The sequence below is a fragment of the Leptidea sinapis genome, chromosome 47 (genome assembly GCF_905404315.1).
Source record: "Leptidea sinapis chromosome 47, ilLepSina1.1, whole genome shotgun sequence".
In the NCBI taxonomy this organism is placed as follows: Eukaryota; Metazoa; Arthropoda; class Insecta; order Lepidoptera; family Pieridae; genus Leptidea; species Leptidea sinapis.
The window spans coordinates 5,057,060-5,079,324 of record NC_066311.1 but is presented as its reverse complement, the minus strand read 5'-3'; the positions used below and the strand labels follow the sequence as shown (position 1 = coordinate 5,079,324).

At 36.0% G+C, this 22,265-nt stretch overlaps 1 protein-coding gene across 1 annotated transcript; it reads right to left on the bottom strand.

The window, feature by feature from the left end:
* Window positions 1-9,724: 9,724 nt before the first annotated feature.
* Window positions 9,725-18,287, bottom strand: LOC126978064 (uncharacterized). Its single transcript, XM_050826776.1, has 4 exons — window positions 18,111-18,287; window positions 11,838-11,999; window positions 11,056-11,217; window positions 9,725-9,898 (listed from the first exon to the last, which is right to left on the bottom strand). The coding sequence occupies exons 1-4, from the start codon at window positions 18,285-18,287 to the stop codon at window positions 9,725-9,727; spliced, it is 675 nt and encodes a 224-aa protein (XP_050682733.1).
* Between the last annotated feature and the right edge of the window lie 3,978 nt (window positions 18,288-22,265).

The following is a 22,265-nucleotide window of genomic DNA, read 5'->3' as shown; positions in this document are numbered from 1 at the left end:
CTTAAAGGCTGCTGCTGACGCTCGGCTCCTATAATTCCTTTTTCACTATAATATATTTATTTTTGTATATCCTTAACATAATTACCATATTATGCTTTGGGGGCCCGGTGTCTTGTAGCACAGGTATTCGTTACCTATTTCAAGCACAGGTCTCTCACAATTAAAACAATGTTTAATTATATATTTTAATAAACTGTGTATGCTACGTATTTATTGTAAAAGAAAATAAATATATTTTGAATTTGCAAGATAATGTGGGCAGCGGTGAATGCATCACACTGCACCATGAATCTTAAGTTGGCTCATATGTCTGTAATTCCCTATCAGTTGTACTAATATTAAGTCCGTTGCTGGCTGTGTTCCAGGTATCCACAACTCTGTGACCCTGTGGTGCGCAGTGATGAGTGAACACAAGGTTCTGCTTGTATCCCTAGCGGCCGCGCGCCTGTCTGCCGTGTGCCGTGCGCTGGCAGCTCTCATGTTCCCCTTCCGGTACGCGCACGTCTACATTCCGCTGCTGCCCGCCGGCCTGGCTGAAGTTCTCGCGACACCCACGCCCTTCCTCATCGGAGTGCACTCCAGCCTCAAGGAGGAGGTTTCTGAGCTGGTGAGTCTTCTATCTGCTACTATCACGTCGACGTCAAAATCGACCAGTGCCATTTGGCACTAGATCTTTAGTATACACCAAAATCGGAAGTGCCGTTTGGCACACTACGCCCTGACCAAGTTCTGATTCTCATTTTGTTTATAAGATAGTTTATTTTGCATGGTCTTATAGCTTGTTTCAATACTTTTCTTATATTATATTCTCCCATATAATACTAATTACAAGCAATCTATTAATCCAAGTAAAATAAAAGCGCTAAAATAGACGCTGCGCGCGCGCCAAAATGGCGCCGATCTATGGATAACGCGGCGCGGGGGCACTTGGCGGTCGTGGAAGTTTAAGGCTGCTATCCCAAGGAAACGCCAAAATAGCGTATAGTTGAAACCATTTCATGAAGATTTATATATAGCTTATTTTTTTACAAAAAATAATTATATACCTACAGAATACAAGAAGAAAATTAATTTTTTCATTACATTTAAATTTTTTATATACAGTGCGAAAAAAATACCAAAATACCCCTTTCTTTTACAGTTGGAGCCATGATTATCATTCAGTATGAAAATTTATTAATTATAGAAATCCCCCAATACAATACATAGTTTTGGTAATATTTTTTAAAAAAATTATATTATGTTTGTAATAAATTAAAAATGCTTCCGATTCCTCAAGGCCGTTTGCTCGCTCACCAGCCTTAATTTACATGCATACGATGCAGAATGATACATATTGAATTCCTGGGGAACGTCTACGACTCTCATTATCAGGCGCTCAATTCCAAAGAGGATAACCTTTGAGCTAGTTATTTTTCTGACATTCGTCTCTTTTTCTATTAAGTTTTGCAGTACTACGCAGAAGTGCTGATAAACGACTAGGTAATCCCTACCTAAACGCGAGCGCTATATACCATAGAAGATGGTCTTTAAGCCAGTTAGTCTTCTTTTTCTTGACTGTTTCTATAACACCCTGCTTAGCGGCAGGCTGAAGTGCTGTATGCACCCTTCCTTAGGTGGGTGCGCTCAAGTCTAAACTCTAGATCTTCTTTGAGCTGGTAATTGTTTCGTCTCTTGTGTCTGTTTTTATAACATACTGCCTATGTCGAAGTACTGGTAGATCTTTCTTGCCTGAGTGCACCTTAGTCCCAAGGAGGAAGTTTCTGAGCTGATGAATCTTCTATGACTATTGGGAACCTTTATATCATACACTTGCTGATGCCCGCGACTTCGTCCGCGTAGATAAAGGGTTTTTAAAAATTTTCGTTTTCGCTCTTGAAATATGAAATCGAAGACTGCTATAGTAAACTAAATCTATTGGTAATAATTATATTGGTATGGTTATAGCTCATCGAAGTAAATTCCGCGGAAATAATGGATTATTTTCGGGATAAAATGTAGCCTAGATGTCCTTTCCTCCAAAGTCTATCGCTATACCAAATTTCATCAAGATCGGTTCAGTAGCTCCGGCGTAAAAGCGTAACCAACAAACGTCACTTTTTGTAATGTCACTTATTTTTATTTATGTTATAAATTATAGTCATAAGTTATTTTCTCATTTCAGTTGGACGTGATAATCGCAGATCTCGATGTAGGATCGCTTCACATACCGCCCAGTGTCAACATCCCGCGACCGGAAGGGAAACTCCTGTCGTCTCTCCAGGAAGCCCTGGCGCTGGTGCTACAACCAGAGCTCCGGTCCGCGGACTCGGCCTTCGCCCCGCCGCCGCCTAACACATCCCTACCACATATGCAAGATAAGGAAATTAGAGCTGTTTTTATGAGGACATTGGCAAAATTGTTACAAGGATATAGGTAAGATGAGTTAAAGAATCCCGACTATCAATTCCATATTTTGAATTTTCATATTGAATGAGTTTTCTCGTTCTATTTTATAAATGATGTGCCTAAATAATCGGATACTTCTATTAAAATTTCACGAAAATTCACTTGTGAGTAGAATAGACATTGTATTGAATAAAATTTGAATTTTAATACTAATTCCATTGACGTATGAATAAAACTAGACTCACAGTCACGCTTAAAAGTTGTCTGAAGCAAAACTCTCGCAAAACTCTCCGCGTCTATTAGGCAGAGTTAGCGTTTAGTAATGTTTGGACCGCGCTTTGAATACAACGCCTCGCAATGACCAAGATTTCATTGAAAAACTTAAAAGGATGCAGGTAGTGTCGTATTTCAGGTACAATACATTTACAAAATTATGTAATTAACTTGACATATTTAATCATTTTGCTATATAATTACATTTCAATTGCTAAAACAAAATACTTCACCGACGAGTCAATAAGAGAAACACAGTAATCAAGCTTATTATGAGCGTATAGTATATAATAGACTGAACATTACTCGTACGAAATAAGGTGTTAATTTGAATGAATGTCTTAATTTTATGTATGTAAGTTAATGTTTACATACATATAACGCCACTCGGACATTTTTGAGACCTTTTAACAGGCGTTTAGGAGTCAAGTTGCTTATAGCAAGCCAATTACTAATTCATAAAATGAATATTATTTATATATCTAGACGAATCGTTGATTTATTAATCAGCTTGGTCACAATCGAGGAAGAATATACTACTCCTTTATTTAATTATTTTTAGGCACTGTCTCACAATCATAAGGATCCATCCGTCACCAGTGCTGACATTCCACAAGGCGGGGTTCCTCGGCGCGAGGGGACTGTCCCAGTGCCCGTTCTCCGTCAGACTCCTCGACTCAATGTTCTTCAACGGCCTGGTGGCTGAGAGAGGCGCCCCGTGGAGACCGACTGATATATTCGATGATCTTGTCTTGTGAGTTCTTTTAAGAGTATTTTATCACAAAGTAAAAAAAAAATTGGGAACCAATTCCTGTCGGTCTGTCTATCAAGAGTCTTTTGCTCAGGAAAGTGTCAAGGTTTATCGTAAAAGAAATATCGTTTTTGAGCTATGTGATATGACATCAAAACCGAATGTTACTTCATATTGAAAACGTAGTTAATGTTCATAAAACAAATCATCATCACTTTATTCATGTAGGTCACGGAAATGACACTTAAAAAAAAATGTATAATTCCTGAAACAGATGCAATATAAATTTTAATTGTCTGCTATACTTTAATTACCTCGTATTTAGCACGAATTATATTAAATATGAGATACAAAAATTGTAAATCATAATCGAAAAATAATATTAATATGTTTTCAGCAATCTGCCGGAGCAGCTAAGACTGGAGTCAATTAATCCGGAGTTAGAGCTTCAACACATACAAGAGTTGGCAATGCAGCTGCATTTCAATGAGAACCCGAACCCACAGGTACAAATACACATATGTACTAGTGGACCCGACAGACGTTGGTACTGTACACACGTCTTAAATTTGAAAAATCGGTCCAGCCGTTAGGAGGAGTTCACTAACATACACATGAGCAGGAGAATTATATTATATGGACGGAATTGAGAATCTAAACCAATCTCAAATTCACTGGAACGCACAAAAAAATCATCAAAATCGGTCCAGCCGCTTAGGAGGTAGTTCAATTGTGAATCTAAACCATTCTCGAATCCACCTGAAGACACACAGAAAGTTTCATTAAAATCGGTCTAGCCGCTTAGGAGGAGTTCAGTTACAACATACGCACAAAAGAAATATATATATTAAGATTACTAAAACACCTTCGTCCAAGAAGAAGAATAGATGGCGCTTCCACTTTTGTCACAGTCCTGACAACCTTCTCTGGGCTCTTCCATTTACATCAGCTTTCATAAAGGTTTCGTATTCTTGGTATGTTTATCCTTACTACGTTTACTTACATCCCCAATCAAATTTAAATAATATTTATTCACGTAGGTAAAAATTAAACAAACTATTTTGCCATTCAAAAACTCGTTTTAAATTACTATGTTTGTTCAGCGTTCTATATTTTACTGAATGCATTAATGCACACACTTATTTAGTATGGGAAAATTTTAATATACTAACACTAGTGGACCCAACAGACGTTGTCCTGTCGGAAATTTCGGACACACGTCTTAAATATGAAAAATCGGTCCAGCCGTTAGGAGGAGTCCACTAAAATACACTATATGGACGGAATTGAGAATCTAAACCAATCTCAAATACACTGGAACACACAAAAATATCAACAAAATAGGTCTAGCCGTTTTGGAGGTAGTTCAATTGTGAATTTAAACCATTCTTGAATCCACCCGAAGACACACATCAATCTCAAATTCACTGGAACACACAAAAATCTCATCAAAATCGGTCCAGCCGTTCAGGAGGTAGTTCAATTGTGAATCTAAACCATTCTCGAATCCACCTGAAGACACACAGAAAGTTTCAATAAAATCGGTCCAGCCGTCTAGGAGGAGTTCAGTGACATACACACGCACACAAGAATTATATATATAAAGATATGAAATAATTTTAAAGAGTAACTAGTTCCCTATATATATGCAGGATGGTTTTTTTGAGAAGGGTGGTGATGGCCAAGTCGGAAACTACGAGACTTGGATGAAAGTCGTGAAAGGAGTCATACCCTCGATTTATAAGAAACCAATAACTGCATATTTAGTTTTTTTTTTTAATTTCTTGAACTAATGACGGAAATAGACCCGAATGATTTAAAAAAAAATGCAACTTGTATTATTGGACCAATGGACTCTGTTGCTGATCAATGAGGATCAATCTTTGTTTAGATATGTATTACTGTACATAATGCCCTTCATTATGTACAGTCACATTAACTACCAAGCTTTTGCTTAACACTACATACAAGGTTAGACAGGAAGATCAACACGAGCAGTGAGTGATGAGTGCTGACGGACATCGTAAGCGGTCCATAAACCTACATCCAAGTCAAAAGTATCGAGCACTTATTTGGAGTTTTTTTTTCTTTTATCGAAATAAGGGACAAGACGAGCCGGACGTTCAGCTGATGGTAATTGATGCGCCCCGCCCATTACAATGCAGTGCCGCTGAAGATTATTGAAAAACCTAAAAATTCTGAGCGGCACTACAACTGCGCTTGTCACTTTGAGGCATAAGTCATAACACTTTCAGACCGAAACTCAATAATGCTTACACATTACTGCTTCACGGCAGAAATAGGCGCCGTTGTGGTACCCATAATCTAGCCGGCATCCTGTGCAAAGGAGCCTCTCTGTCTAGCCGCACCAGTGGGTGCGGCTAGACAGAGAGAGCAACACGATCAGTGAGGGATGAGTGTTAACGGACATCGTAGGCCTAAACCTACACCCAAGTCAAAAGTATCGAGCACTTATTTGGAGTTGCTCGCTATGCCACACGATGGACGGTGAATCCATGCATTGCTAAGGAGTTCGTTTATTCGTTCTATTGCCAGGTGTTCCAGCAACGTATTCTGCGTCCCCCCGAGGGTGCTTCTTCCCGCATCCATCAGCCGCCCCTGCCCGCGCTATCTGCGCCCCGCGTACACCAGCTCATCTACGAGCCGCAGCCCAGAAACAACGCTGAAAAGTGAGTCTATACTCTATTTGTCACGAATGAAACGCGCTAACTAATTGTTATAGTAACACTAGCTGACCCAGCTAACGTACTTGTATTGCCATATAATTTTATTAAAAAAATTATAATAAATAGATAACCACCGATGCTCAGATCTACCGAGTATACATATATAAATTCATAAAAGCTGATCAAGCAAGTTTAGGAGGAGTATGGTAATTAAAATGGTAACACGAGAATTTGATATAATATATAGCATTAAGTATAAGACCATTAATTATAAAGCAGATTCTCATTCGTTTCACACATAATATAATACTAATGATCGAAAATTTGCGTTCTACTGGAGGAGTAGGTAAGTTTGGCAAACACATCTCGTTTATAAATTGGAAATTTTGTCTCAAAATTATTATACATTGAGCATTTTATTTACGTCATACTACGGAAAGAAAAGATTACGGACTATGCAGTAAGAAAAATCATTACATCTTAAAGAAATAGCTGTAGATTTGGGGCTTAAACTAAAAACTTCAACATACTTTTTCTATTAAAGCAGATTTTCGGCCCATTGTGTGCCGTCAGCGTCTACGATGAACTGATGCTGTGTAATAGCTTGCTGTGCCCCCACCTCGGTTTTTGTCAAACCATACAGTATATGCTACTACATAATATTATAATAATTATACGGTGCCAAACACACCCGCTTCGTCCAAGGCAGAATATAAATGCTCGTACTTTGACTGCCGCACAAAAACTTCCAATATAGGCTGCGCCACTCGAAGTGGCTGTGTTTTATTATATGTTGCGTGTACAACTTACGGATATAAGCGTTCGTCTGTTAACCGCGTTTATTTATTAGATAATTCTCTTTCCTACTACTATGTGTTTTGTTGCAGGCTTCAGACGATTCGTGCCCCTCCCCCGCGCATCATTCCTCCGGGGGTACCGCCTACCGGCGCGACCGAACTGACGCAGTTGCTTCTCACCAACTCCGCTAGACGACTCGAGGTGACTATTACTTTATAGTACATAATATAATAATCGGAGTTTAATATTAATTTGTATTTTTTTATTGAATGTAACATTAAAGCATTAAAAAAGCTTCCTACTCCATAGGAGGCTTTTTACGAATGGTATGTGATCACTGCTGGCTTTATGCTCTTTGTTACCTAGTTTGAATGACCAATTTTGATCAATTTACCTCAACTTTTCCGATAAAGTGCTAAATGTTAAAATGTTTTATAGTCGGAAATGTAATTTCAGATCAAAAATTTATACAAAGCAATGTCACTGTCAAAATGACAATTCAGAGATTATCAATATTGTTCCAGTTAGTTTAATTATAAACTTATTTTGATTCATAATACATAGGTATAACATAAATATATAAAAATAAATTATTTACAAATGTCTTTATTTGGCTAAACATAAAAGAAATACTTTCCATATTAATATTCGCTCGCTGATTTGGGGTCTGAAAAGCTTGACGACGACGAATCGGAATTGGTTATTCTTATTATAAATTGTAGCTTTTATCATATTTTCTTTATAATTTATATTTTTGGATATGAGCCATTCATTAATTTGCGTCGGGCAGTTGTGGGGTTCCTTGCTAACCTTCAGAGGTAGTAAGGGACATTAACACTAATACCGAATTGGTTTGTAGCTTTGGCAGTATGCCCTTTGAAATTTGAATAAAAAGCGAGTTTTCAGTGTTTTCGTGGATTCGAACATTAACAATGCTCCATCTACAAAACCGTCCTCTTTGTCAATATGAGATATTATAAGACGCCTTCCTTTTCCAGTTGGAGCTAATAGCCTGTGGTGATTATTAAATGTAATTATAAAATCTTTATATTGTATAAAAGCAAATATCTATCTAAAGCAGGTATCTCTTTTTAATACACACACTCCATTGACTTCCTTCTCTACAATATGAAGTATCGCTTTCTCCATAATATTATATCTTGACGATCTCCCAAACAGCTGCGGCGCTTGCGGGTAACATATTTAAAAATTATATGTTTTAGGAAGATTTTCATTGTGTGCATTGAAAAATGAGGCAGATCAGGATCGGAGTTTGCTAGAAATCACGCAATGCACGCCCCCGGCTACAAGTGTAATGCTTTTTGTTTTGATTGCCCCAGGTGCTGCGCTCGTGCATAGCGGCCATCTTTGAGTGCCGGTACGCGGACGCCCGCAAGTCGTTCCCGGCCGTGCTGCGCGCGCTGCGGGCGCCGCCCGTCCGCGCGGCGCTGGTGGCGGACCTGGCGGCGCGTCTGCCCACCAACAAGCACCTGCTGCATCACCATCAGTTCGATCTCATCGTTAGGTAATGGTTATTTATCTACACCCATGCTTTAAATTCTCTATTAAAGATTCTGAAACAGTTAGCTTATTGACAACATTAAAACTCCCAATGTTCTATTAACCATTTCATCATCCAAACGAGTGCTGTAATGTTGTACTGAATTTCATAACAACACTCCTATATTTTTTATCCCTATGCGCAAAGAGTTTCAACATACAGCCACATTCTTATTGCTCGATGCGTGGTATCTGTATGAATTTCAGAAAAAGAACAATTTCGTTTACGCGCGCTCCTCACTCCCAGAACGTTGCGCGCTGTAAAAAAAAAAGTAGGTTATTCGAATCCCCGCCATTTTTCTTCGATATTTTAACTGTTTTGTTAACAAAAAATGAGCGATTCATTTTAAACGCTGCAAAAAAACATTATATTCGAGTGAATTTTAACTATGGCACTATACAAAATGTAAATTACTACTAAAATAAATAATTGTTTAATTAATACTGAGTTTATTTGTATATAATCAGTAATGATATTAGGCTACTATTAGGACTGGTGTTTTAATGTTAGCAGTAAGCGAACTGTTCCAGAATATTTTAGAGGATTCATATTCTGGGTGTAGATAAAGTCTTACTGGACGTCATTACAACACTAATTTGAATGATATAATGGTTATTTATGCAACTGTTTTGTAATATGAAGTGTTATAATAGTATCACATGAGTGTTTTAATACCTAATTATCAACAGTTGCATACAAGACTTTATCTACATCCATAATATGAATCCTCTATAAACGATTCTCAAACAGTAAGCTTACTGCTAAAATTAAAAAAGCCAGTCCTATTAACCATTATATCATCCAAACGAGTGTTGTAATGTTGTACTAAATTTCATTACAACAGTCATTAGTCTATACTCTATGGCCTAAAAATGCACAGTGCAATTTACGCGGCGGCCGTTTGAACCTCATAATCGTTGTCTTCCACTCCGTGTATTTGCGTGGAACGTATTTGGGATCAATTATGCTATGATCCAATATGGTCGCTTTGCAAATTTATTTTACTTTTTGTAATTTTTTAGTTTTTACTATTTGTAGAAAACTAAATGCTATTTAAAAAGAATTGAATGGATTCCTTTAGTCACAAACATTTTCAGAATATCCATACCATTAGTTTTCGCAGATTATATCCTATAAGATCTCGACATTTTTAAACATAAAGTATGGCCATGTTACTGGCATATATATTTTTAAGAGGTAGTTAAGGATATGCGGGATAAAGAAAAAAAATCAAATATTTCCTCTTTATAATAAATAAAGCACAGATCAGTCACGCTCGCAATACTCGTCTTCTTCGTCACGAAACTCGACCGTCGTGCTGGAGCACGCAATTCTCTCAGAGTTGCGGATGATGTACGCGAGCGCCGTGAAGGTTCCGTACATAGCTTTCTCGGGCAACTCGCACAGGTCGAAGTAGAAGTTCTCTATAGTATACGTCCCCTGAAACATTACACTTTCATTAAATTCAATTTCTAACCAAAATTTATAAACGATGAGGGACTCGAACCCGTGAACTTGGGTTCCGTCAAATTCAAATTCAAATAGGATGTGACATCACTTATTGAAAGTCAAAACTACCACCCATTCCAAAAGTAATGTATCAGACCTGAGAAGAATGGGCGCAACAATATCAGCGGCCTTTATTTCATCAAAAAAATATGTTTACAAAGTAATATTGTAATATTAAACCTATTATTTTATAGCCTGAGGGCGGTCGCTCCATTCCCAATCTGTGGCATCGTTAAGAAAGTCATTTATGTTATAGTAAACTTTACCACAGAAACGTTTCTTAACCATTCTTTTGAATATCGTAATATCGTTTTGAATATTTTCTGGGATCTTGTTGTAAAAGCATATAAATCCTAGCACTCTTCCAATTGAGCCAACTGTCAGAGTGACGTATGGTTCATTATTATTGTTTTATCTTATTCAACTGTCAGGTTGTGTGGCTCCATCTACAGGATCTACTTTTCAGTTGATAACCTGCTTAACCCGAATAATTGCATACTAGGAAATTGACTTGAGATGTCGCTCTTTTAAATCTAAACAAAAACATGAAGGCCAGTTTCATGCGCTCGTTCCTATCAAATTATTCGAATGGGTCGTAATTTTTGACGTTCAATAAGTGACCTTAAATCCAATTTTTCCTAATCCTCGAATCGTGGTAAATTTCAAGAAAGAGTATTCCTAATGTTTTGTTTTCAATAACTTACAGGTTCTGTTTGTTACATAAGACTAGCTGACCCGACAGACGTTGTGCTGTAGATAATAAAAAAAGTACTGTTTTATAGGAATTTGCCAATAATATTTCAAAACATTAGTAATTATTTCGTTAAAAAATGCTCCCTGTTGTTATAATGAAATTGTTTCACAGTCAAACTGTCAAATCGTGCGTCACTAAATTCTCTCATAGAAAATATGTCCATAAAAAACAAATATTGAAAATAAAATTAATTATGCGTCCCAAATCGAAATAAAAAACGATCCCATCTCTCAAGTTGGACTTAACTGCACTCCTTAAAATCCGTTCATTAGTTTAGGAATCCATTGCGGACAAATAAAGTGACACGTAATTTATATATATTAAGATAACTTACAGGCTGGATTGGGAATTCCGGCGGGTCGATGCCGGCCATAGTGAATGCGGCTATCATGTTCGATTTTGCGTATTTCTCGCCAAAGTTGCCGACCATTTCGTCCGAAAGCACTTGTATCTGCTTACATCCACCGTCCGAGTGCTTGCAAATATCTAGCATCACCTTTAGAATACAATCGTGTAAGGTATGAGTCGCTTATAACAGCAATATATCTGTCAGCGTGTAGTCGGTTTAAATAGTTATGTTGAAGCCTTAGATAATTTATACGTCTAGAATCGAATCAGTGTGAGGCTCCTTTGCACAGGATGCTGGCTAGATTATGGGTACCACAACGGCGCCTATTTCTGCCGTGAAGTAGTAATGTGTTAACATTACTGTGTTGCGGTTTGCGCCGTAGCTAGTGAAATTACAAATGAGACTTAACATCTTATGACTCAAGGTGACGAGCGCAGTTATTACCGCTAAGAATTTTTAGGTTTTCAAAAATCCTGAGCGGAACTGTATTGTAATGGGCAGGGCGTATCGATTACCATCAGTTAAACGCCCTGTTCGTCTCGTACCTTATTTTCATAAAAAAAAGAGCCTCTTCCTGCTGATAAGCGATGAAAACAGGCCAGCTTTATTACTTTAGTGTGCGTGGCAAGGGACGTCTTACACTCGCAATTAGTATGTCACTTCATTGCTCAAAATAGAGATTAACTGTAAATTTATTTGACTTTGAACCTTCTTCTGCTGACCTCTAATTAGTTCAAAATTCAATTATCGAATATCGAATCGCTTACCCCGTCCCCCGTGTCCCCTATGACGTCATGCAGTTCGAATACCGCGTCGAAACCGTAGTGTGTGCGGTTCAGTTTGTGCTTCTTCACCGAGATGGTGACAAGCTCATTGGCTAACTGCTCGACGCAGCTCTCTATGCTGTTCACGTACCACACGCCGGGACCCTGGTGATAAATGGCGAGCAAATTTAAAGACTGTTGTGTCTGTATGTTCGCGATAAATCAAAAACTACTGCACCGCTATTCATGCTGTTTTCACCAGCAGATTTTGAGGAAGGTTTTACTATATAAGTTTTTTTTTATAAATTTTTGTATATTATACCGATATTTGTTGGAGGTGTGGGAAAAAAATTAGCCGTCTGGAAGATTTCAACGAAAACATTGTCGAAACCCATTGAGATCTTATAGTTCTACGGAAAAGTCCGCGATAGCATATGTCTATTTCTTAAGGATAAAAATATCCGGACGACCGAGCCTTGCCTTTAAGAATGTACAAAACTTGAACAAAAAAAAAACTAAGAGGATATCAGGATTCAAACCGGGGTCTTCTGCTTTCCGGATTACCCAATGTCCCATCTGAGCTATTAGTCTTTTATATAGTGGCAAAATTTACCTTTGTAATCTAATGTTATTGTAGCTGTTTCTCATTAAAACACGGATAAAATTACATTTTTTAAAATTGAAACCTAGCAAGTTCGATTTATCGCCCCCGAAATCCCCTGTATTCTAAATTTTATGAAAATCGTTGAAGCCGTTTCCGAGATTCAGATTATATAAATATTTTGTGTGACAATATTCTTGTGTATATATATATATATATACACAAGAATATTGTATATATATATATATATATATATATATATATATACAAGAATTGCTCGTTTAAAGATATAAGATACTATATCGATACTTAAAAAAAAAATGGCAATTAAAATGCAGTATTGTAATATCTGTGTACATAAATACGAAATTAATCCTTATCATTTTATTATTAAATATTATAAAATTATTAATTTCCGATGGCTTTTCACTACCTACATTATTCCTAAATACTTAGGTACATCATTTTTTTTTCTATTGACAGAACAGCGTCTGTCATGTCACCTAGTGGTATTTTAATTTATGCGATATTAATGACTATCAATAAACTGTACTTGATTTCTCCGTACGCACTTGGACAGATAAATAACAGTTTCTTTTATATAAATATAACCAGTTCGATTAACTTTAATCCTTGCTTATATTTTGACTGTTTAATGGGCAAAGGTTGCAGCTTAACAAAATATTACTTTTGAATTAATTGGCAAGATACAAGGTAGTTACGAAACACTTAGTAATATTAATTAATAACAATGTTTTTATTCGTTCTAGCCAAATAAAAACATTTTTATTGATATGATTATATGACAAAAATGCCATTTGGTAATTTTTTTTACAAAATTTTAAATATTATAAACAAAATAATAAACTTAAATTAACTTTTATTTCGCGATCTTCTTTAGTACCTATATCTAAAAGAAGGGCTCCACGAACGCAAAAATGTATAGATTATTATGATATATAAACTTTTGTTAGTTTTTTTTTGTAGTCATTTAAGATCACAGAGATTGGAATAAAATATGTTAAGAATTGAGAAGAAGTTAGAATATATAATTATTTTAATATAAAAAAATGTATATATATTTATTATTTATATTAATGACATAAAGCAGTGTTTTGATAATTGTAAATTTTTACTATATGCTGATGATCTAAAAATATTCAAGTCAATTACAAACCTCAACGATTGTGAGTTAATCCAACAGGACCTAAATAGATTATCTGATTATTGCAGAAAGAATAAATTAACATTAAGCCTACATAAATGTAATTCTATCAACTTTAAAAAAAAATGCATTATTAATTATAATTATTCTCTTTGTAATGTTACATTCAGTAAAGTTTTATCTGTTAGGGACCTAGGAGTTATCTTGGATAATAAATTACACTTAAATCTTCATATTGACAAAATTGTTAACACTGCTTTCAAAATGTATGGATTTATCATGAGAACATCCATTGACTTTAAGAAGCCCTATACTTTTTTACATTTATATAAATCCCTTGTACGTTCCCAATTGGAATATGCCTTTCCTATTTGGCACCCTCTTTATAAAAAGTATTACGAAATGATAGAAAATGTCCAACGTAAATTCTTAAATGTCCAACGTAAATTCTTAAGGTCCATGAGTTACAGATGCTATGGCAATTACAATATGTCGTACGCAGATTTGATAGATAAGTATAAACTACTATCCCTTCAATCAAGGCGCAAACTTCTTCAATGTATGTTTCTGCACGGCATTATACATAGCAAATTTGATTGTACAGAATTGACCAACAAATTAAATTATGTTATTCCTAGAACAGCCCATATCCGAGGACTGTGTAACCGTAAACTTTCTGCAACTGGTAAATTTCGTACTAATGCAGGAATAAGATCACCTCTGCATCAATTAGTTGACAATTACAACAAAGAATTCGTTAGTGTTGATATTTTCCATTTATCCGAGAGCCAGTTCAAGTGCCAAATTAAAAAAAAATACTGGATAATATTTGATTTATTTACATACATTCATTTAAATACCTACTGAACATCATAAGTACTTTAGGTTAATATAAAAAAAAATCAAATATTTCCTCTTTATATATCTATCTGTATATATAGTCATAATTAAGTGTAGACTTGTGTAGATAATTATTTCTTTTGTTTTCCTTTTCGTGTTTATTAATTGTTTGATTTTTATAAATTTAATTTACTCCAACTAGCCATAATATTAAGAACATTGTTTATTTCTCTTTAGTTTCAATTAGTATTGTAAAAACATTTCTTTTTGTACCTAACATTGAATACCTCAAAGTTTTTCATAGTAAGATGTGGATAGCGTATCCGACTACAATTTTATTAGACTTAATAGTTATTTCTTTATGTATCTACTTTGTAAGTTGTAGTTGTTTGCTTTTCCTAATAAAAAAATAAAATAAAATATATATAATTACTTATGTATAACTTTCTTCAAAATTTACTAAAAATTTTTTTTCCGACAAGAATTTATTATTTGAACTGTCTGGATGATGCCATAATTGAATAAAAAATTAGAATTTTTTTTTGTACTAAAAAAATATTTTTATGTGGTACTCTGACTTTAGCGGTAGAGTGCCCATGTTCATACGACCGTGCGGAGATCTATTCCCGGCGTTGTAATAAAATTATAAAAAATAGCGATAGAGTTCCGGGAGTCGGAACTTTTACATTGGAAAATTCCTAAAATAGTTTTGAATGATTAACGAAATACTAAATGCTATCCTTTATCATCGTAATTTGTCAATTACAAATAATTGCTTTAATAATATTTAGGATATATTTTTCTATACTTCATTCCGAATAGAATGAATCGGCGCTAATATTTTTAGGAGTTTTACCAAGAATTAAAACGTTTTAGAACTTGTTGACTCGACTAGAACGGCGTCCTCCGCCCAGCACTATTACTGGACGTACCGATTTGTTGCGCTGCGAATCGGTACTCGTGTTTAGGCGTACGCGTTTGGTTTTTTATTTCACAATATAATTTTTAATTCTGTTAATTGTTGTGCGTCATCATTTTATACCAACTTTTTATGATAATTGACAATCCTTTCGTATTGTCATTAGACGTCGAGACAGCGTAGTATTTTAGCGAGACATTAAAGAAGCTGAACCACTGTTTGTCATTCTCATTAATCATCCTTTTAATGTAATTAAATAAAGAATTAACATTTCTGGTATTTTTTATTTATTTTTTTTTACTTTTCATCGCCGTTATAGAAACAGATTTTTAGCAAGACTAACGATCTATGATATTTATATAATATAATACATATCTTACCCCATCTCCGGTCCCTTCCGTATCTTTCAGTATAAAGAGAAGGGAAAAAATCCCAAAAACTCCTATAGATTTAAACATAATGCAATCGAATCGAATTGAACACTGCACAGCAAGGTCTTATATAAATACATGTCATTATATTATACAGTTGCATGTGTGATTGGTGATGAACAATGTTTGATGTTATCTGTGTTCGTGAGTATTGTTACCTTTGTTTGGTAATTTTAATTTGATCCGATCAAGCCACAGATAATAACATTGTAATTTTTTTTTTTGCCTGATATTTTTGTTTTATATAAATTAAAATATTATAGCTGATCCAGCAATCGTTGTGTTGCCATATAAAATAATTAAATAAAAATCAATAATTAAAATTTTTGGGGCATAAAAAATAGATGCAACCGATTCTCAGACCTACCAAATATATCGTACTACAATAATTATTGTATTCAATTGCCATCTTGCTACACTATAGCGGATTTGTGGATGGAACAGAACATTATAAAAACCGCAATTCAAAAATTGTTGTAGATCGTAGAAGGGCAAAATCTGAAGTTGTATGTATTTTTCAACGCTGAATCATAATAAAATAAGATAAAGTCAAAAAAGTAAAAAAAGTATGTTTAGGGTTGGATCACCCTTATCATTTAGGGGTATGAAAAATAGATGTTGGCAGATTCGATATGCACACAAAATTTCATACAAATCGGTTCCGCCGTTTCGGAGGAGTTTGGTAAATACACGAGAATTTTATATACAGGATGGCGCAATAGAACGTGCATTTATTAAGTATCGACTAAAAAGTAAATACATAAGGTATAGTTGAAATAAAATATAGGATGATTAGGTAATTAAATGTAGTTTATTTTTTAATAATAACATCATCTAAATGACGCCTCTCTCTAAGACGGCACTCCTCTAAATGCGAACGCAGATTTGTGAAAACTCTTGTCAATAAATCTGGGGTGATAGCTGCCATTTCCCCACAGATATTTTCCTTTAGCTGACTGATGTGCCTTGGATTGTTCATGTAGACTTTATGTTTGAGGTATACCCCCCAAAAAAAAGTCAGGAGGAGTCACGTCAGCGTTACATGGGGGCCAAGAGATATCGCCTCTTTTGGACATTAGTCTTGCAGGAAACATCTGTCTCACAACCGCCATAGAGTCATTTGATGTGTGACAGGCTCCGTCTTGTTGGAACCAAGTCCTCGTATTCGCTATTCTCGATCTCGCAAGTTCTGGAGTCAAATATTCCTTTAACATCGCAATATATCGGTCGGTGTTTAAATAGGCCAATAATTCGTTTGCTTGAGATTGCTGCCCATACCAACCATGCTAGGCTCTCCCCTCCCGCGAACTTATTACTCCGCGAAAAAAGACGTCGCAATATGCACGTTCTATTGCGCCACGCTGTATTAGATAGGTTGCAATTATCACAGATAAGCGGAAGGTGCTTATGGCCTCTGTGAAATATTTCTAATTCTAGCATCTGATTAATTTGAATTAATGATTTTTAGAAGTTTTACTCTAATTTCAGTTTCATATACAGGATGTATACGACGGATATGTGTACTACGAAGTTAGTTTATTAGATTTTCCTTCTGAGAAAAAAAAGACAGACATATAGATTGTTTACAAATTGTAACTGTCAATATATTCAATACCCAACTGAATAACGCAGTAGGATTTTTGTCCAACATAGGCGACGGAGTTTGTGCCTAGTTGTAAAATGATTGCGGAAAATATCTCCGAGAAGGTTGTATAAATATATTTTGTATTTATTGTCAGATTGTTAAACTGCGCGCTACAGTCGGCGACGGCGTTGGACGAACACTCCATAGCGGCGGCCATCTTGCCGCTCGCGACCGCCTACTGCAGGAAGCTTTGCACGGGCGTCATACAGTACGCGTACATGTGCATACAGGTGACATTCATCATCATACATGTAAAACAAGCTGCCGCTCGACTGTAGCCGGAATGTATGTACTGTTAGCACTACCAGCCCTTACAGTTTTGTTAATATGCGAGGCGGTACGAAGCGCCACTTGTGTGCCATATTCGACAAAAATATATTTTAAGTGCTTCGACGACCTGTATAGCCGAGTGGTTAGCGATCCTACCAACTAAGCTAGAGGTCCCGGGTTCGAATCCTGGTAGGTGCAAGCATTTATATGATGAATATGGATGTTTGTTTTCATGTCATGGATGTTTAAGTGTATTGTATTAAATATATCATTGTCTTGTAACCCATAACACAGGCTATATATGCTTAATTTGGGGCAAAATAATTTGTGTAGAAAAGTGTGTCAATATTATTATTATTATTATAAAGTGCTACTGAAATATATATTTTCATATAAATTGTTTACGGCTGCATTGACAATCTGCAGGAGCACGCCGTGTGGACGAGCCAGCAGTTCTGGGAGGCGGCTTTCTACCAGGACGTGCAGAAGGAGATCAAGGCTCTGTACCTGCCAAGCCCCACGCACCAGGCGCGCGTGCCCACGCCGAGGTATGTGGTCTCTATGTTGATATTTAATATACATATTAATCTGTCACTCAACCATTATAACTATATTAAAAAAAACAAGGTACAAAATATACTCTATACTAAATATAATAGTTATTTATGCAACTGTTGTGTAATAAGGGGTATTAAAACACTCATGTGATAATAGTATCACATGAGTGTTTTAATACCTAATTATCAAGCATTGCATACAAGACTTTATCTACACCCATAAACTGAAGAAGAAACAGCTTTCTGCTAACATTAAAACAGCCAGTCCTGGTAGTAACCTAATATCATCCATTACTGATTATATACAAATAAACTAAGTAATAATGAAAGAATTATTTATTTTAGTACTAATTTACATTTGATATAGTGCAATTATTAAAATTCACTTAAATATTATGTTCTTTTGCAGCATTTAAAATATCTGGCGGTGTGCTGTAAAAACTTGAATCGCTTATTTTTTGTAAACAAAACAATAAAAATACCGAAGAAAAATGACGGGGATTTAAATAACATACTTTTGTTTTTATGGCGCGCGACTGGTAGTGTGAAACCCGCGTAAACGAAAATGTTCTTTTTTTGAAATTCATGCAGATACCACGCATCGAGCAATAAGAATGTGTCGTTCTGTTGTAATTCTTGCGCATGAAGGGATCAAAATAAAAAGAGTGTTGTTATGAAATTCAGTACAACATTACAACACTCGTTTGGATGATGTAATGTTTATTAGGACATTGGGTGTTTTAATGTTGGCAATAAGCTAACTGTTTCAGAATCTTTAATAGAGGATTTAAATCATCGGTGTAGATAAACTTTATTTACACATGACTTAATAATTAATAACACTCTTTATACAAATAATAATAAAATAAAACTTAAATAGTCTATTAAAATTTACAAATTTGCAAACGTCTATACTTGATTGGTATGGTAGCGATGTTTGTAAAGAGTGGAGCTCCTACTTCAATATTACATTACACTTGTATTATCAAGAGAATCTTATTATAATTAAATGGAAAATATATTTTCATAATCCCTATAATTGAATGGTAATTTTATTAATACAAGCTTAAAGGCATTGTTTTAAATCAATATTTACGTCTGCACCACTCGGTGTGATAATATACAGGGACGGAGGATACTGACATGATACACGTTGGTGCTCCTCTTCAACCCCCGGGGGACACAATTGGCGTTGGTGTAAATCCGTTCTGCTTCGTTTAGTGTTTGGTTAGGTGGCGCGTCCACGTTAAAATACGAGAATACGCGGAGCGCTGCGCAAACATGTGAGCGCATGCTCTGCCGACGTGAGAGTGTATAGGGCGGGGCAGGGATAGAGGGGACGGGGTGCGGAAAGAGAAGTGGGGAGTGGAAACGAGAACTTGACACTGACAGTTTCAAGTTCGTTCCAAAGTGAGCAAATGAAATGTGGCGAAAAAAACCACATTATTACTAATTATTGTAAATACAATCTATGCAGAAATGCAATTAAAATAGCAAATTTTTCAACTTAGTCTTACACCTATTTCATATTTTAATGAATGCTTGTTGCAGAGAAGACGAAGAATACATATCACTGCTGAAGGCACAGGAGCCAAGCGCGCTCGAAATTGCAGCCGAGCAGATGAGGCTGTGGCCCACGATACCGACAGGTGAGAGAGAGTATAGTTTGGATTTCCAAAGTGGGGGTAAATATAAAAAGAAAAGAAAATTTTTGGCATTCATAGGTGTCATTTCCTTGACCTACATAAATAAAGTGATTTTGATTTAATTCGATTTAATAGATGCCATAGGAAATAATGTTACTTGTATCATTCAAGTAAAAAGGCTCCTATTTATAGAGATCCCAACTCAGCATGCTCGCTGGTTTAAAAACCAGCGCTGGTCCTCCAATACGGCATTTGGTGAAATCACAATATTCTTAACTACAATAGATGATTAAAAATATTGCTATAATCTTATAAATTTACGGATAATCTCTATGGTCTCCTAGTATTAAATACACTCACATATAAGATAAACTATTGATCCCAATTTTCATCAACTTTATAATCACTAATGACTCGACTTAATTATGTAATACTTAAAAAAATAGTAATATTGCATGGATAAATGGAAGGTCTTATTTATTTAGTAAAAATAATATATTTTGACACAGATAAACAACGCGAATTGATAGCAAGCGAAGAGTCGACACTGTTCAGCCAGGCCATCCACTACGCGAACCGTATGGTGTACCTCCTGCTGCCGCTAGAGGGCGCCGCCAAACGAACCGACTGCCGCGCTGACGATGACCGGGCCACCAACAGCGTCAGCAACAGGTAACCTTGGCATCACCCTGGATCTACTGCCTTCTGTGGTTTGATCACTACCACAATGTACTTCACCATCGTTGCCTCATATATCAAACTCCATTTCACATATCTTTAATAATTCATATTGCAAAATAAATTATCGAAGGCTGTAAGGTGCTACTAAAACAGAAGTCAGAAAAAAAACTAAAAAGTATAAAATAACTTAATAAAAATTTAATTTAGTACAGCTCTCATGCAAACCTTTAATATTAATAAAGTACTATTATGTATTTGTTTGTTCTGCCTATTGACAGGGATGAAGTCTGTGCAAAACCCTAAAAAAAATAAAACTTAATTTTATGAACGCTTACTTATTGTAATTATCAACGACGTCTGCCAGCGCGTGTCTGCCCGTTAAGTTTGTTTTGTTCTCGAAGAAGCTATCCCGCTTAAAGTCACACGTGGCAAGTGTACGTGCTATTACATTTGGCGACGCCATTGTTCTGTGAATGGAGCGAAAAGGTTTCAAATGTCTGTTAGTTTCAAATGCACTTAAATAGCGGTAGTCGCCTAGTGTCTGCGTTGGTTGGCTTTTGAAACTCTTTGAATACTTTTTTGAGTTAATTTTTTTTATTGTTATGTACCGAATAACAATTTGAAGTAACATATAATATTATAACCTATTGTTAAACGTTTATGTCCAGCGTAGCGGAGTCCGACAGTGCGGACGCAGAGTCTGGCTTCGAAGAGGCTGACCCGGGCGAGGCAGGAAACAACGTTATCAAAATGGTGTCCAGATTCGTTGATAAGGTAAATTGATCCTAGTTAACATCTGTTGTAAAAAGTATATCTGTATAAATTAAATTTGTAACCAAAATTTTTGTACCGTGCGGGACCTGAGATCCCTCGTGCTCCGTCCGAGCGCTCTTTCAACTGAGCCATTCGTACAAGTCCCGCATGGTTCATAAATTTTAGTTACAAATTCAATTTATATAATTAATCCTAACATATATTTGGCGAAATCCTGATTGTAAGTACTTTTCCTGATTGTAAGTGAATACTATATATTATTACTTGGAGGTGACGCATTTTTTATTATCAAGGCCTCTAATTGTTTTTATAATGCCTTTAATGTTGGCGATATTTTACTTCATCCAGTCTCTATCTTGAATTCGTTTGCTATCTTATTCCTGCCGCCGAATTCCACCTTCGCACGACACGCCACAAGTTATGATATCATCCCCACCATCTGGATGTGTGGCGGTCCTCCACAGTGCGGTTTACAAGTAGCTTTCTTACACGTACTACAAAGCTGTGGAATGAACTTCCTTGTGCGGTGTTTTCGTGACGATACGACATGGGTACCTTCAAAAAAAACGCGTACACCTTCCTTAAAGGCCGGCAACGCTCCTGTGATTCCTGTGGTGTTGCAAGAGATTGTGGGCGGCGGTGATCACTTAACAACAGGTGACTCGTACGCTCGTTTGTCCTCTAGCGCCTAGAATTATTAGCGCCTAGAATTATTAGCGCCTATTATACTTGAATAACATGGACATAGATAATAAATGGATTGTTATATTCAGTGGTAAAGCGAATGTCATCTAACTGGACTTGTCCTACGTTATACGTATTTTGTTTCTGGGTAATATAAACGTATATAGATATAAATTAGTCGCACAAAGGCCTTACAAGCACAAAGATCATAAGAGATA